This window comes from Mirounga leonina, unplaced genomic scaffold (assembly GCF_011800145.1).
Source record: "Mirounga leonina isolate KUSES-001 unplaced genomic scaffold, KU_Mleo_1.0 Mir_127, whole genome shotgun sequence".
NCBI lineage: Eukaryota > Metazoa > Chordata > Mammalia > Carnivora > Phocidae > Mirounga > Mirounga leonina.
The window spans coordinates 10,128,304-10,141,407 of NW_023270316.1; the positions used below are offsets into that span (position 1 = coordinate 10,128,304).

General features: G+C 37.8%; 1 protein-coding gene across 1 annotated transcript in view; it reads left to right on the plus strand.

The window, feature by feature from the left end:
- Nucleotides 1-886: 886 nt before the first annotated feature.
- The window catches only part of NALCN (sodium leak channel, non-selective), a 295,448-nt gene continuing 283,230 nt past the window's right edge, over nt 887-13,104 (plus strand). Inside the window, exons 1-2 of the mRNA XM_035003104.1 lie at nt 887-1,158; nt 4,319-4,501. Coding sequence (XP_034858995.1) covers nt 1,051-1,158; nt 4,319-4,501 — 291 coding nt within the window. The 5' untranslated portion in view covers nt 887-1,050. The remainder of the gene's footprint in view (nt 1,159-4,318; nt 4,502-13,104) is intronic.

Below are 13,104 nucleotides of genomic sequence, written 5' to 3' on the forward strand. Positions count from 1 at the left end.
TTTCCTGTCTAGTGTCCATTATAAAGATTAAGTAAAATATCGTTGCTAAGCGTCCAAAACATAGTATATAGCCAAAAAAACAAAAAAACAAAAAACCCACTAGCTTTGCTCCTTTCCTTTGAGACTCAGCCCAGGTGTTCATCAAATAAGTCTGTCTATGGACTCAGGGTAGCCAGGTGCCGCCTACCTTTGGGTCTCTGTTCTGTTGCACTTGTTTGCTATTTGTGTCCTGAGGGCCTGGCATACAATAGGCCCTCCTTCTGTGGCTGCTGGGCTGTGGGAGGTGGTAGCAATGGCCAGACAGAGGTGACACTTAAAGCAAGCTGTGGATGATCAGAATTGTGGAAATGTATGTACATGGCAAGCGGGTATCTCATCTCCGTCTTCGGTGTGATTTGAATTTACTTCAAGGTAACTGGAAGAACTGATGCAGTTCCAGCATTCGTAAAAGGAAAAAAAAAAAAACATTTAGAGGAGGTTCTGCCCCATCTGTCTGCCCCACATCCTCTATGTCAAGGACAAAATTGGGAACTCCGTTTGAAACTATGATTGGAAATAGATGTTTGTGAGTGTCACATTAAATTAACCTGGGGGAAAATCCTGGGAAAGATCTGAGTATTTCATGTGGATTGGTCCCCTGTGCCCTGGCACAGACTGCCTTTAAGTGGAGACAGCTCTAGGTCTCAAAAATTTCCTACTAATATGTATATCCGAAAAGGCAAAGGCATTCTATCCCAGTTAATCTAGACGAGTGCTCTCCAAACGGGCATGCAAACTGTAGATGAAGTGCACAAGATGATCTACTGGGTTGAGAAAAAAAAAAAACCCTCAAGCTTGGATTAGTATTTTTATCTTACTCTTTTAAAGTTTCTTTTTGGATGCGTTTATTATGTATCATATAGTAGAACATGTGTCTAACGAATGCGTATGTATACACGGGGGACTCCATTGTTGAAGTGATCAGGGTAAAGATGGTTTAGGTCACTAACAGAACTGTCTTTCTTCTCGCAGACTGCAGTTTTGTACTTGCTCACCAAAGCTAACTTCAGCATGCTCAAAAGGAAGCAGAGCTCCAGGGTGGAGGCCCAGCCGGTTACTGACTTTGGTCCCGATGAATCTCTTTCAGACAATGCTGACATACTCTGGATTAACAAGCCAGTAAGTTTCTTTTTTGAAGAAGGGAGAAGCGCATGCTGATACAAAGGAAATTTGATTCATATAATTCAAAAATCACGTACCTTTGGCTTTGAAATGACTGTTTGAGGTGCAGTAGAATATGGATGAGTCTCAGAGTCTGGAAGTGGAGAATAATTCAGATGAAATAAAGTGGTGTCGCAGGGAGTTATTCACATAGGAAGGTCTGCTAGGTGGTCTGCTCCCACTTTTCCCCCTCCGTGCATGCTGTCCTCAGAGTCACGCCATGCAGTGATAATGCTCCTTCTCAGTCTGAGCCAAAGCTGGAGTCCCAGATGAGTAATCTCTTCTATCATACTTCCTTGACTTAGAGTTCTCAGCATGCATGAATGTGTAAGGTGATCATCAAATGTTTGGAATTAAAGGTCGCCGTCTGAGTTGCAAGTGTTGAGTAAAAGTAAAGGTTAATGAAATAGTGGGTAGTGTCTCTGAAGAATTCCGTCACCTTCTCTGCCTAATGAAGCTGATGAGACCTTGAGGGGAACCCTAAGGTAGATCGTGTAGCAGCCAGAGGGTGGAACAGCATGTTCACGGCTCTCGGAAGCTCAGCCCAACCCCGGAGAGTAGGCGCCCCTTCCGTACGAACTCCCAGCCGAGGCTGAAGCAAGGGAATGAACTGTTCCCCTCGAGCTGATTGTCTTTCCCTTGACCGGGATAAAGGTCATCTGCCCGGGCTCCCCGCCCTTTCCAGTCTTCTCTATCTCATCTGCCCTCCAGACTCCGTGTCCAGCATGCTCAGATTTCCTCCTGCATTTCCATTTCTGTTCACATTGCCCTTCTGCTTTATAGTCGCTGAAACATCTCCCTCACCTACATTTCAAATTAAAATGTGTTAGTTGTACAGTGAGGACTTTTCCTATTCTGGCTCTAACTGCCTGGCCAACTGTTCTTTCCTGGATGTGCACACTGGCCACTTGAGCCTCATCAGCGTCTTCCTGCTCCTCCGAAATGTCCAGCCAGTTCACGTTGCTTCCCTGCCTGGAGGCCTTTCCCAGCCTTTGATGAGTCAGTCCTCCTGACCCATTAAAGGCTGGCTCAGATGTCAGCCCACCCCTGTTGGCCTCTGAACGGTTCCTTATTTGACCCTCTCCACCACACACAGAACGAACCTCTTCTCTTTCCATTTATCCTATTTTACAATTGTATGTAAATAAAAATGTATATTGCATATAAATATAAATGTGGCGGGGGGGCGGAGCAAGATGGCGGAGGAGTAGGAGATCTGGATTTCGTCTCCTCTCAGGAATTCAGCTGGATAGGGATCAAACCATTCGGAACACCTACAAACTCAACAGGAGATCGAAGAAAAGAGCAACAACTCTCTCATCAGAAAAGCGACCACTTTCTGGAAGGTCTTTTCTGATTTGTTTATAGAGTATATTTTTGGGGACGTTGTTACTCTGCTAGCATTTTGTTCTCTCATTAATCTATAAATGTGTTATGCATATCAGACTGCTAAATAGTGATGAGTCAGAAACGCGTTTAACATTTTTGTGGCCCCAGAGCCCCACAGAATTTCTTACACATAGAAGGTCTGCCATTCCTGATTAGAGAATTTAACAGGATGGAGAATAAAGCATTCACTAACTTCTTAGTGTCCTTCACATATAAGGCTTTTTGAGAACCTCTGAGGAAGGTACCATTATAGATGTAGCCTTGGATGCACTAACTAAAACGATTAATGCTTAGTTAGGATTCTTTCTTTAAATTCAAAATAGATTTATTGTGGAAGAACCCATCTTTTGAAGCTCTTTTGTGTAATTAGATCCTTTGTGTTGGAGATCCAGATGGGGCTAAATTTGCACACTGGTATTTATTGAAGGGCATCCAAATTGCATGAAAAGGACATCAACCCTTAAAATGAATTGAGTCATCAGTGACTTACATGATATAGAATTAATGGCCTTATGTCTTCTTGCAAACATTGTAACTGTCAGATTAATATTATAACCCACTCACCAGCCTACAAATGTCTGAGTCTCCTCACAGTTCTGACAGTCTTTTTGATTTTTCATCATGGGTGCTTGCTAGTTTGCATAGCTGAGAAGATACCTACCATGAAACTGTGACATCTTTTTCAGGGGCGGTAGTATAATATTAAAGGATTAACATGACTGCAGATACATCCAACACTGTCAATAAATAACACATTTAAATTATGTTTAAGAATTGTGTACTGATTAATTAGCTAGTAATATTGTGTGGGGGTAGCATTCAGAAGCAATGAATATTTTTTAGCCTAGGTGTTAGTTTTTGTAATAAAATATTATATGTAGGTGATCCTATTTCCTATACATACACACATGTATGTGCACATACGTGCGTATACATGTTTATCTTTTTATTTCTACATCTTTATGCTGAAGTTGAGGAAAATATTCAAACAGCATGTGCATTCCTAGAATTGCGGAAACTTACCTTTTGGAATTTTGGAAAAGCTACCAGGGCTAAATTTGTACAGAATGTTCTCTAAAATAGAGAGGAAAGTCCATTTATTATCTTTTGAAAATGTAGGATGTCAGATTTTGAATATATTTTTTTATACGAGAATGTTACATTTAAGATACAAATGGAAAGAAAATCGGACACATACGAAGTGGTATGTATCAAGTCATTTTTAAAAACATTGGCAATCCAGGAGGATAAGCCATTGTGCTAGCTACCAGGGATGTTACGCTAAGTAAAATATAAGTCTCCAATTCCAGGTGCTCATAGTATATAAAAAGTATAAAAGTGAGGTACTGACCCATGTTTTAATGGGATCGGAATCTCCTTATGTTGTGGCCCGATGCCTTGGAAAGCTCAGAGCCATTGAAATAGCCTGCCCAGGTTCACAGTGAGCCCTTGGCTCTCATTAACTGCAGGAGCACAGAAAAGTCTCTTAACCTTTCCTTCCTTTCAGCATGTGGAAATTAGGCTGCTTTCAGAATTAAATGATGTAAAATACGTGCAAATATTTAGCACATTATATGCACTTAACAGATACGAGTTTCCTACTCTCTCTTCTCCATGCGGGTGAGATATTTGAATCTCGAGATCATATTTTCCAAATGGTGTGGTTTATAACACAAGTTTAAGATCTCATTTTATGGTGTCAAATGATAACTTTGGACCGATTTTGCAGTGGGTTCACTCTTTGCTGCGCATCTGTGCCATCATCAGCGTCATTTCCGTCTGTATGAACACGCCCATGACCTTCGAACACTACCCTCCTCTTCAGTATGTGACGTTTACTCTGGATACTTTGCTGATGTTTCTCTACACGGCAGAGATGATAGCAAAAATGCACATCCGGGGTATTGTCAAGGTGAGTGTTCTAGAACCAAAATGCCTTGAACATCTAAGTTTAATAGTATTTTCAGAATAATTTCTTTTTTTTTTTTTTTTAAGATTTTATTTATTTATTTGAGAGAGACAGAGATAGCGAGAGCAGGAACACAAGCAGCGGGAGTGGGAGAGGGAGAAACAGGCTTCCCGTGGAGCAGGGAGCCCGATGCGGGGCTCGATCCCAGGACCCTGGGATCATGACCTGAGCTGAAGGCAGCCGCTTAACGACTGAGCCACCCAGGTGCCCCAGAATAATTTCAATCAAACAAAACATATCCATACTGAAGCTTTTAAAAATAGGGCATAACTCCAGAGATTGGTGAAAATATGATGCATAAGAACATTTAAAAAGTGAAATAAATTGTGTAAGACACAAAGCCTTGAGATATCCAGGAAGGAGAGAGATATTCGGACTACAGGCTTCATGGCCAGAATAGGGTCGATTATGCCACCTATGGGTGAACCCATGGCCTGGCACAGTGACTAGCCCAAGCATGGCACCTGTGGATTTATGGGATGCCCAATAAATGTTACATGATAAAGTTACAATGTGATGATATTCAGGATGTCATTAACCTGAAATGTTCTGAAGATATAATGGGGTGAAAAGAAAGGGCATGAGGTGGAAAGCAGGAGTATAAGAAAAGCAAATGGCACCATTGGGAGACAAGAAATAAATAAAAGAAAAAGGAAAAGAAAGAAAAAGCAAAGAAAGAAAAGTTCTGTCAGAGGATATTCCTTCTATATATTACTAACCTTCACACAGAGGATAAAAATAGGTAGATGATGCTGTCTCTCTGAAATATTTGAAATTATGCTATTTAGGGAGCAGAAGGAACATAAGGGTCTGCAAATGACAGATTAGACTCAAATCCTAGCTCTTTCCTTTACTGGCTGTATCAGCATCTCCAGTTACATAATTTTGATGGAAAAGGGCCTTATTTTGTACTAGGATTTTAAGAATCTAATGAGATGATGCATAACATGGAATTACTTATGGGTCAGTGCATCTCTTTATACATAATTCATTTTGTATTATCCTTAAAAGAGAGGGGTCACAGTCAGTGCATTACTCGTTTTCATTTTTAACCTTTTGAAAACCTTTTTATTATGGAAAATTTTAAGTTTACACGAAAGTGGAGATTATAGTTGTCATGAATCCCTTATAACTCAGTATCAACAGTTAGCAATATTTGGCCAGTTCTTTTCATTTTAAAGCAAGTCTGAGAAATCAGGTCATTTCAGAAGTAACTCCTTATGCATTACTGACTGAGAAACTTTCTTTTTAACATAACCATCATGCGATTATTGCATCTGGCAAAATTAACAATTTCTTAATGTATGCCAGTACCCAAGTCATAGACGTAGTTCCCCAATTGTCTCAAACATTTCCTTTTATCATAAGTTAGCTTCTTTGAATCAGGACTCCAACAAGCTTCATAAAGTATATTTGTTATATTTTTAAATCTCATTTAAGTCTCTTTATGCCCCTTAATTCTCAACCCCACATATCCTGCAAAAAAAAAAAAAAAAAAATTCTTGTCATCGATCCATTGGGAAAATGAGTCTTGTAGAACATTCTGCATTCTAGCTATGGCTAATGCTTCCTGGTCGTTCCATTTTTAGTTTCTATATATTCCATATTCCCTGAACCATTTTGATTTTGACCAGCAATGTACACAGGTGCCTCTTTCCCCAAGTGGTTGCCACAAAATAGTTTGTAAAACTTTTGGATATTTGCCAATCTGATGGGTGAGAAATGATAACTCGATGAAGTTTTAGTTTGAATTTTCCTTTTGAAAGTGAGGTTGAGCCTGATTGTATACAAAGGCCATCTTCAAGTTGTTACTATTTTTCATTCAAGTTTTGGGTACTCTTTGTGTTGGGAATATGAACCCTTTGTGATGTAAATTACATTTACTTTTCCCCTTTTATGATTATCTTTGCTCATGGTTATTCAGGCCACACACACTTCTTCCTATTCCAAATCATAGGCTGTCTTTCCATTCGATCAAGTCCAGTCTTGTGTCTTACAGGAGTGTTTTATACTTCTCATTATATGCATTTTGCAATTTTTTGTTATATTTATGCTTTGGTATGTTATTTCATCTTTTTGCCATCACTGTGGGGTCTCATCTTCTACTAAGTATTCTAACTTGCTCTTATTCTTTAAATGAAGCCTGTTGATTTTTTATGTTAATATTATTTCCTGCTACTTTACTAAATTTACTAATTTCTTATATTTTTTATGGTAGTTTTTCCATTAATTCTTTTGGTATTTCCATATCATCATAGTATATAAAAATACAGATTTGTCTTTTTATTTCCAATTCTGATGTCTCTAGTTGCTTTCACTTATTTAATTGGGTCAGCTCAATTTTAAATAGTACTAGAGGCAGTGAACATCTTCTTTTAACCCCGGGCTTATTTAGAACATCTCTCACATTTCGTCATTAAATAATTTGAAGGATTAGGGTTTGAAGTATGTATATTTTATCAGGTTAAGAGAACAAACATTTAATTCCAATTTTTTACTGTAATATCAAGAATAGCTTTTAAACTTTGTTGAATGATTATTTTTCTTTTTAGCTCTTGTAATAGGGTAGATTTCCTAATATTGAACCATCCTTACATTCCTAGAAAAAACTGAGTGGGGTCACGACACAGTTTTCTTCTGGTTTAATGTGCTATTTGAGGATATTTGTTATTACTTTCCTCATTTTAATTTTGTCTAATCTTTGTCAGGTTTTGATATTAGATTTTCCATGGATGTGTGTATACTCCTATGCTTTAAAATAGTCTGAATAATCTTTAAATTGTTTTAACTTTATAAGTTTGGTACAAATCTCCTATGAAACCATCTGGTCCTAGTGCTGTTTTTTGGTGGGACTCCTATTTCTGTTTCTTTTATGGAAATTGTTCTGTTCAGACTTGCTTGGTCTATGGGATCTGTTTGGTGAAGTATACTTTCTTAGGAAATTATCCACTATTTAGTTTGTTTAATTTATTAACAGAAGATTGCATACAATAATTATAATTTTCTCTGTTTGATTTATATTTCCTCTGAATTTTGAATTTTTTGTTAGATTAGAGTTTCTTTTGGTTGGGTTGGATAGTATTGTTTATTTATTTTGTTTTGTTTCATTTTGTTTTATCTTTTTTAAGATTGTATTCATTTATTTGAGAGAGAAAACATGAGTGGGGAGGGAAGGGGTGATGGGACAGAGGGAGGGGGACAAGCTTAATCCCAGGACCCTGAGATCATGACCTGAGTGAGCCAAAGGCAGACACTTAACTGACTGAGCCACCCAGGTGCCCCTCATTTTGTTTTAGATTAGCCAATTGGTTTACTTATCTTGTTGATTTTTAAAAAGAACTAGCTTATTCATTCATTCTAACTCATTAATTTATGCTTTTAACTTTCTTTTTTTTTTGCTTTATTTGGTTTACTTCTTTTGGTCTATTTCTAGATGTTTGAAGGTGTTTCACATTTTCATTTCTTGAGATTCTTAAATATGTTACTTCATTGCTTCTGGTATAAATGTGGCTGTGAGAATGTTTTTTCCTTCTTTGTGATTTGATCTTTCTCTTAAATACTGAGAGTCTTTCCTTTTATTAGTGAACTCAGTAGATCTATGAGAATACGTCTTTTGTTGACTGTTAAGGGCATAGGTACATCACAGGATATTTATTTTATTCCATTCTGTCTTCAGGGTTTCTCTTATTTTCCAGTTACCCCAGATTATGTTTTGGTCATTTATTTCCATCATTTTCTTTATGTGTGTTTTTTCTTTTTTTTTTTTTCCATTTTTATCTTTTCTATATTCTGTTTCCCTATTGTACTCCCCATGCTGTCTATTCTATCTTGTGTTCCTTTGAGTTTACCTCTCTTTCTAAAATGATTTTTTTTCATTTCTTTCTAATTCTGATTTTTTCCTGAACACTTTTCTGTCTTTTTTCACAGTCTCCTACTATTTAGACATCACTTCCGTACTTCCCTGTTTCCAGTTTTGTAGTACTTTTTAGTATCTATTTTTCTTAATTTCTTTTGATCACTTCGTTATATTGTACTACAGTTTTTATCTGCTTTGTATGTTTATTCTTTGTGTGTCTTATTTTTATACATTATTTGGTTCATTTATATATTTATATGGACTTGATCATATATATTGTAATATATATAATCATAAGTATGATTATAATATATTCATTAGGACTTGATCATAATCCTTTTGTTCTGTTATCTTTCTTGCTATTGCTCATTTGAAATGGGAGTTTCTCCTGCTTAATGGGTAGAGTAGCTCCCGTACATTATCAGTTTGAGGGCTCCTTCCCCTGTTGTTACCATGACGTATAAAATATGTAGCTTCTCTGTGTAGCAACCATCCCAGATCTGAGCTCTGCCTCCTCTGGACTGCTGGTCCTCTTATCTAATCCTTGCTATCCTTTGTCCCTCATGTCCCTGCCCTAGCCAATTTGGATTCTACTTCAGGAGTTTTTCTTTAGCTTTGGTCTCTGGTCTACCAGAAAAGGGTTTTTAATCAGGTCCACTTGGGAGATTAGGATGTTCTATTACCTCTGATCTTTCTGCAGCCCCTTGGTGGGCATTTTGCTTTTGTTACTTATTTTTGTTTTGTTCTTTTACTTTGCATTCACCTGCCATTGATAGATTGCTGTGTTACATTTCTAAGAATGTTGCCATTTATTCTCAGGTTTACTTTCTGAGGCTTCCACTAAGTGTTTTGCTAGTATTTGTTAGTAGTTTTGGTGCTATGAAATTCTTGGATCAGCCAGAATTTCCCTGCATGCCTTCCCTCTACAACCTCCCCAAGCTAGGGTCTTGAGTGGGTGTTGATATTGTCAATAGTTTGACGTTTATTTTGGAATACGTTGTCAGTTAGTTTTATTCAAGACTATGTCCATGGATATGTTTTTCTATGCTATCTCACTTGCTTTGTTTTCTTAGGAAATTTGGGAGATTCGACAAAACTGCCATCATGATCTTACCCAATTTGAAGTCAACTGCTTAACCTTTATAGTAGTTTATTTAGCATATACTTTGTGTTAGGCACAACTGCCTACTGTGTGGCAAAAGAGATACATCCTGTTGTTGTTGTTTTTAAAGGAAGTGGTGGGTGGTCTCCTGGGTATATTGAGTGAATGAGGCACCGGAAGATCAAGCTTAAAAAGCACACTCCAGGGAGCTCTGCACTCAGGGCAGCAGTGACCTCAGCTCAGGTCACACTTGGGGACAGTCTGGTCCACACACCACCACTGCTGACACTGAACATTGCCCCAGGTTCTCTCTGTCTTTGTCTTCAGAAGTCAATGTTCACAGTTCTGAGAGTGAATATATGGTTGGCCAGGTTACATTAGGATCTAGAGGAGAAGCCATGGGGGAAATGCAGTTGGTGCACCTGATAGTGAAGACATAAAGGACAGGAGTGAGGCTGGAAGCTTGTTTACAGATACATTTTATTAATTCCCAGAGCACGGCTCTCAAAGAGTTTGTTATCGTCTGACTTCTCTCTTCTGATTTCATTGTCATAGTGGCCTTTAAAGAAATAAACTCAAAAGAGCTCACAAGTACTTTGGAGTTTGTATTAGTTTCCTACTTCTTGCATAACTAACGACAATGATCTTGGTGGCTTAAAACAACAGAAATTTATTGTCTCACAGTTCTGGAGGCCACAAGTCCAAAACCAGAATGTCACCAGGGCCATGATCTTTCTGAAGATTCTAGGGGAAACCCCTCCTTGTTCTTCCTCACTTTGGGTGGCCCTGGGTTGTTTTTGACATTCCTTAGCTTGTAGCTGCGTTGCTCCAATTTCTGCTCCTGTCTTCATGTGGACTTCTTCCTTCCATGGGCCTCTGAGTGTCTTCTCCTCTTCTTTTAAGGACACTAGTCATTGGATTTAGGGCTCACCCTAATTCAGTAGGACCTCATCTTAACTAATTACATTATTGAAAGACCTTATTTCCATATAAGGTCACATTCTGAGGTTCTGAGTAGGCATGGATTTGGGGGGCACACTGTTGAACTCCCTGAAGAATTAGCTTCAGCTAGCCACCGGGCCAGCCAGCTGCTTGCTATTGTCGGATATTGTAAGAAGCTTTGAAAAAAGCTTTCTGAAGTTTGTGCAATAACTCACAGAAAATTGGGGTAGAAAAACAAAGGAGAAATTCAATTCAGTATAGGAATTGAACTTGAAGGGAACCATCAAAGCCACGGCAATCCTAATGCATTTACCAAGAAACCAGTAAGCTCAGAGAATCACCAAGAGCCTATTGTGGGTACAGTAAGCATGGGCCCCAGGAAAGCCAGCATGGCTGTAATATGTGATCCACAGCCCACGAGGAAGAGTTGTTGGCTTATGGGAGCAGTGGGCACCCGCCATGCCTCACCCAGTGGATTTCAGTGTGATTTGAAGATCGTCTGGGTCTTTCACAAAGTTGGTAGGCCAGCTTTCTGAGCATGGGGCTTAGATATGTTGAGATGCCCAAAATTGGAAGCTAAACCAGGAGGTCAGCTTGGGGGAAGGGTGGTCTTGTGAGGGTGCTAGAGGTACCCTTTATGCCACTGTAATTTCACTCCTAGTACAGCCTAGCCCTGTTTTGAATTCTGTGATTCCCCGGAGGGCCTTGGATGATCCTGGCACTCGTGTATGTTGGTCATTCAAACAATGGCAATCTCTGAATATTTTTGGGGATTCAAATCATCATGTATTGATTTCTTTGAGATTCCAACTTGAAGGAACAAAAGCGGGACATTTCCTAGAATAAAAGTTTTGTTTCTGAAATTATTTAATAAATTAAGACTTGGATTTCACATCATGAAAATGACAGTAGACTTCACAATGTCACAGTCTGATGATAAAAAGAACAGAGGTGGACTTAATATATTCATGCCAAGTGAACCGAGCACCAAATGAACAGAGGTTTTAATAGTTCAAATATTAAAAGTCAAAGCAATCATTAGATAAGAAAATATTTGATTTATGACCAGGTTGTTTTCAAAACCCTTTTAGTGAGTCATGCCCAGTATTTTCTGACTTCCATCAATATTTGGATGATGAGCTGTTGACTAAAATTAGAAGTGTTGCTTCAGTTTTCAATCTGTAAGAACTGAAACCTGAAAATGAACATCAAACACAGCCCTTCTGTTTCTCATTTAGGAATACTTGGATCAAACACAAATACAATGCAGATTATAGTAATACTGCCTTGCTAACCTTATCTGGAAGTAATCATTACAGCCTCATATCTCATTAAAACTGGTATTCAGTGTTTAAATGCTAGCTGAGATTTGGGTATAGGAAGTCTGATTCTCCTGAACCAAGCTTTACATTTATCATCTCACTGAATTCTCACCCTTGAGGTCCCCACTGCCCAAAGTCATGACTTTATTCTCATTTTTGTAACATAAATTTCTGCAGACATGCATGTTATGACAGACACAGACCAAAGAGTATGTTGGATTTGAGATTACATTCTTGTATTTAAAACTTAACTTACTTTCCTTTGAGGATATGTACTTAGAAGTGGGATTTCAGGATTATAAGGCAATTCTGTTTTTAATTTTTTTAGGAACCTCCATAATGTTTTTTTTTTTATAATGGCTGGACCAATTTATATTCCCCGCAACAGTGCACAAGGGTTTCCTTTTCTCCACACCCTCCTCAACACTTGTTATCTGTTTTCTTTTTGATAAATCCTAACATGTATGAAGTGGTATCTTACCATGGTTTTGATATTCATTTTCCTGATTGTTAGTGAAGTCGAGCACCCTTTCATACACTTGTTGGCCATCTGTATTTGTCTTTCTTAGAGAAATGTCTCTTCAGGTCCTTTACTCTTTTAAAATAAGATTATTTGTTTGTTTGTTTTTGCTGTTGAGTTGAAAACATATGTCAACCACTAAGTTGTACACCTTAAATATATACAATTTAAAATTTTGGATCATATACTAAAGCTGGAAACAAATCTTAAACTTTTCATAAAGTCTTAGTTTTAGCAAAATATCATCTGTTACAGTACATTTGTGTCATTAATTTAATTTTTATTGACTCCATATTTTCATTTTATGAATTTGCTTTGGTTTACAGTTGCATGAGAAAAATGTAGGTATTTAAGTTACTCCATAATAAAAAACATCAGCCTATACAGGGGCTGTATGATCATTTTCTAGAGGACCTCATGTCACTCAAGTTTGAATTACTATGCTTTCATCAGTTAACCCTACTATATATTTTTAAACTTTTATTAAGCACTTCCAAAAAGCTTGTTTTTTCATAAAATATTTCCCTCCTTTTTCTACCTTAATTCATTTTCCAGTAGCATTACAGTTACCTCTTACTCAACTTTTTAGTGTCTCTACCCAGAAAATTTGCAAATATGTGCTGTGTTTGTTCACTTATAGGACTTACGCTTGTGTTTTTCGCATACATATGTAGGGTCATTATGAATATATATATGCATATCATGTTCTATTTTAAGCCTCAGGTCACGCTTCTATTAATAAGTTTTCACATTGTTTGTAACAGAGCTGAACGAATATTTTGGTTGGAAATCATATTATATGTA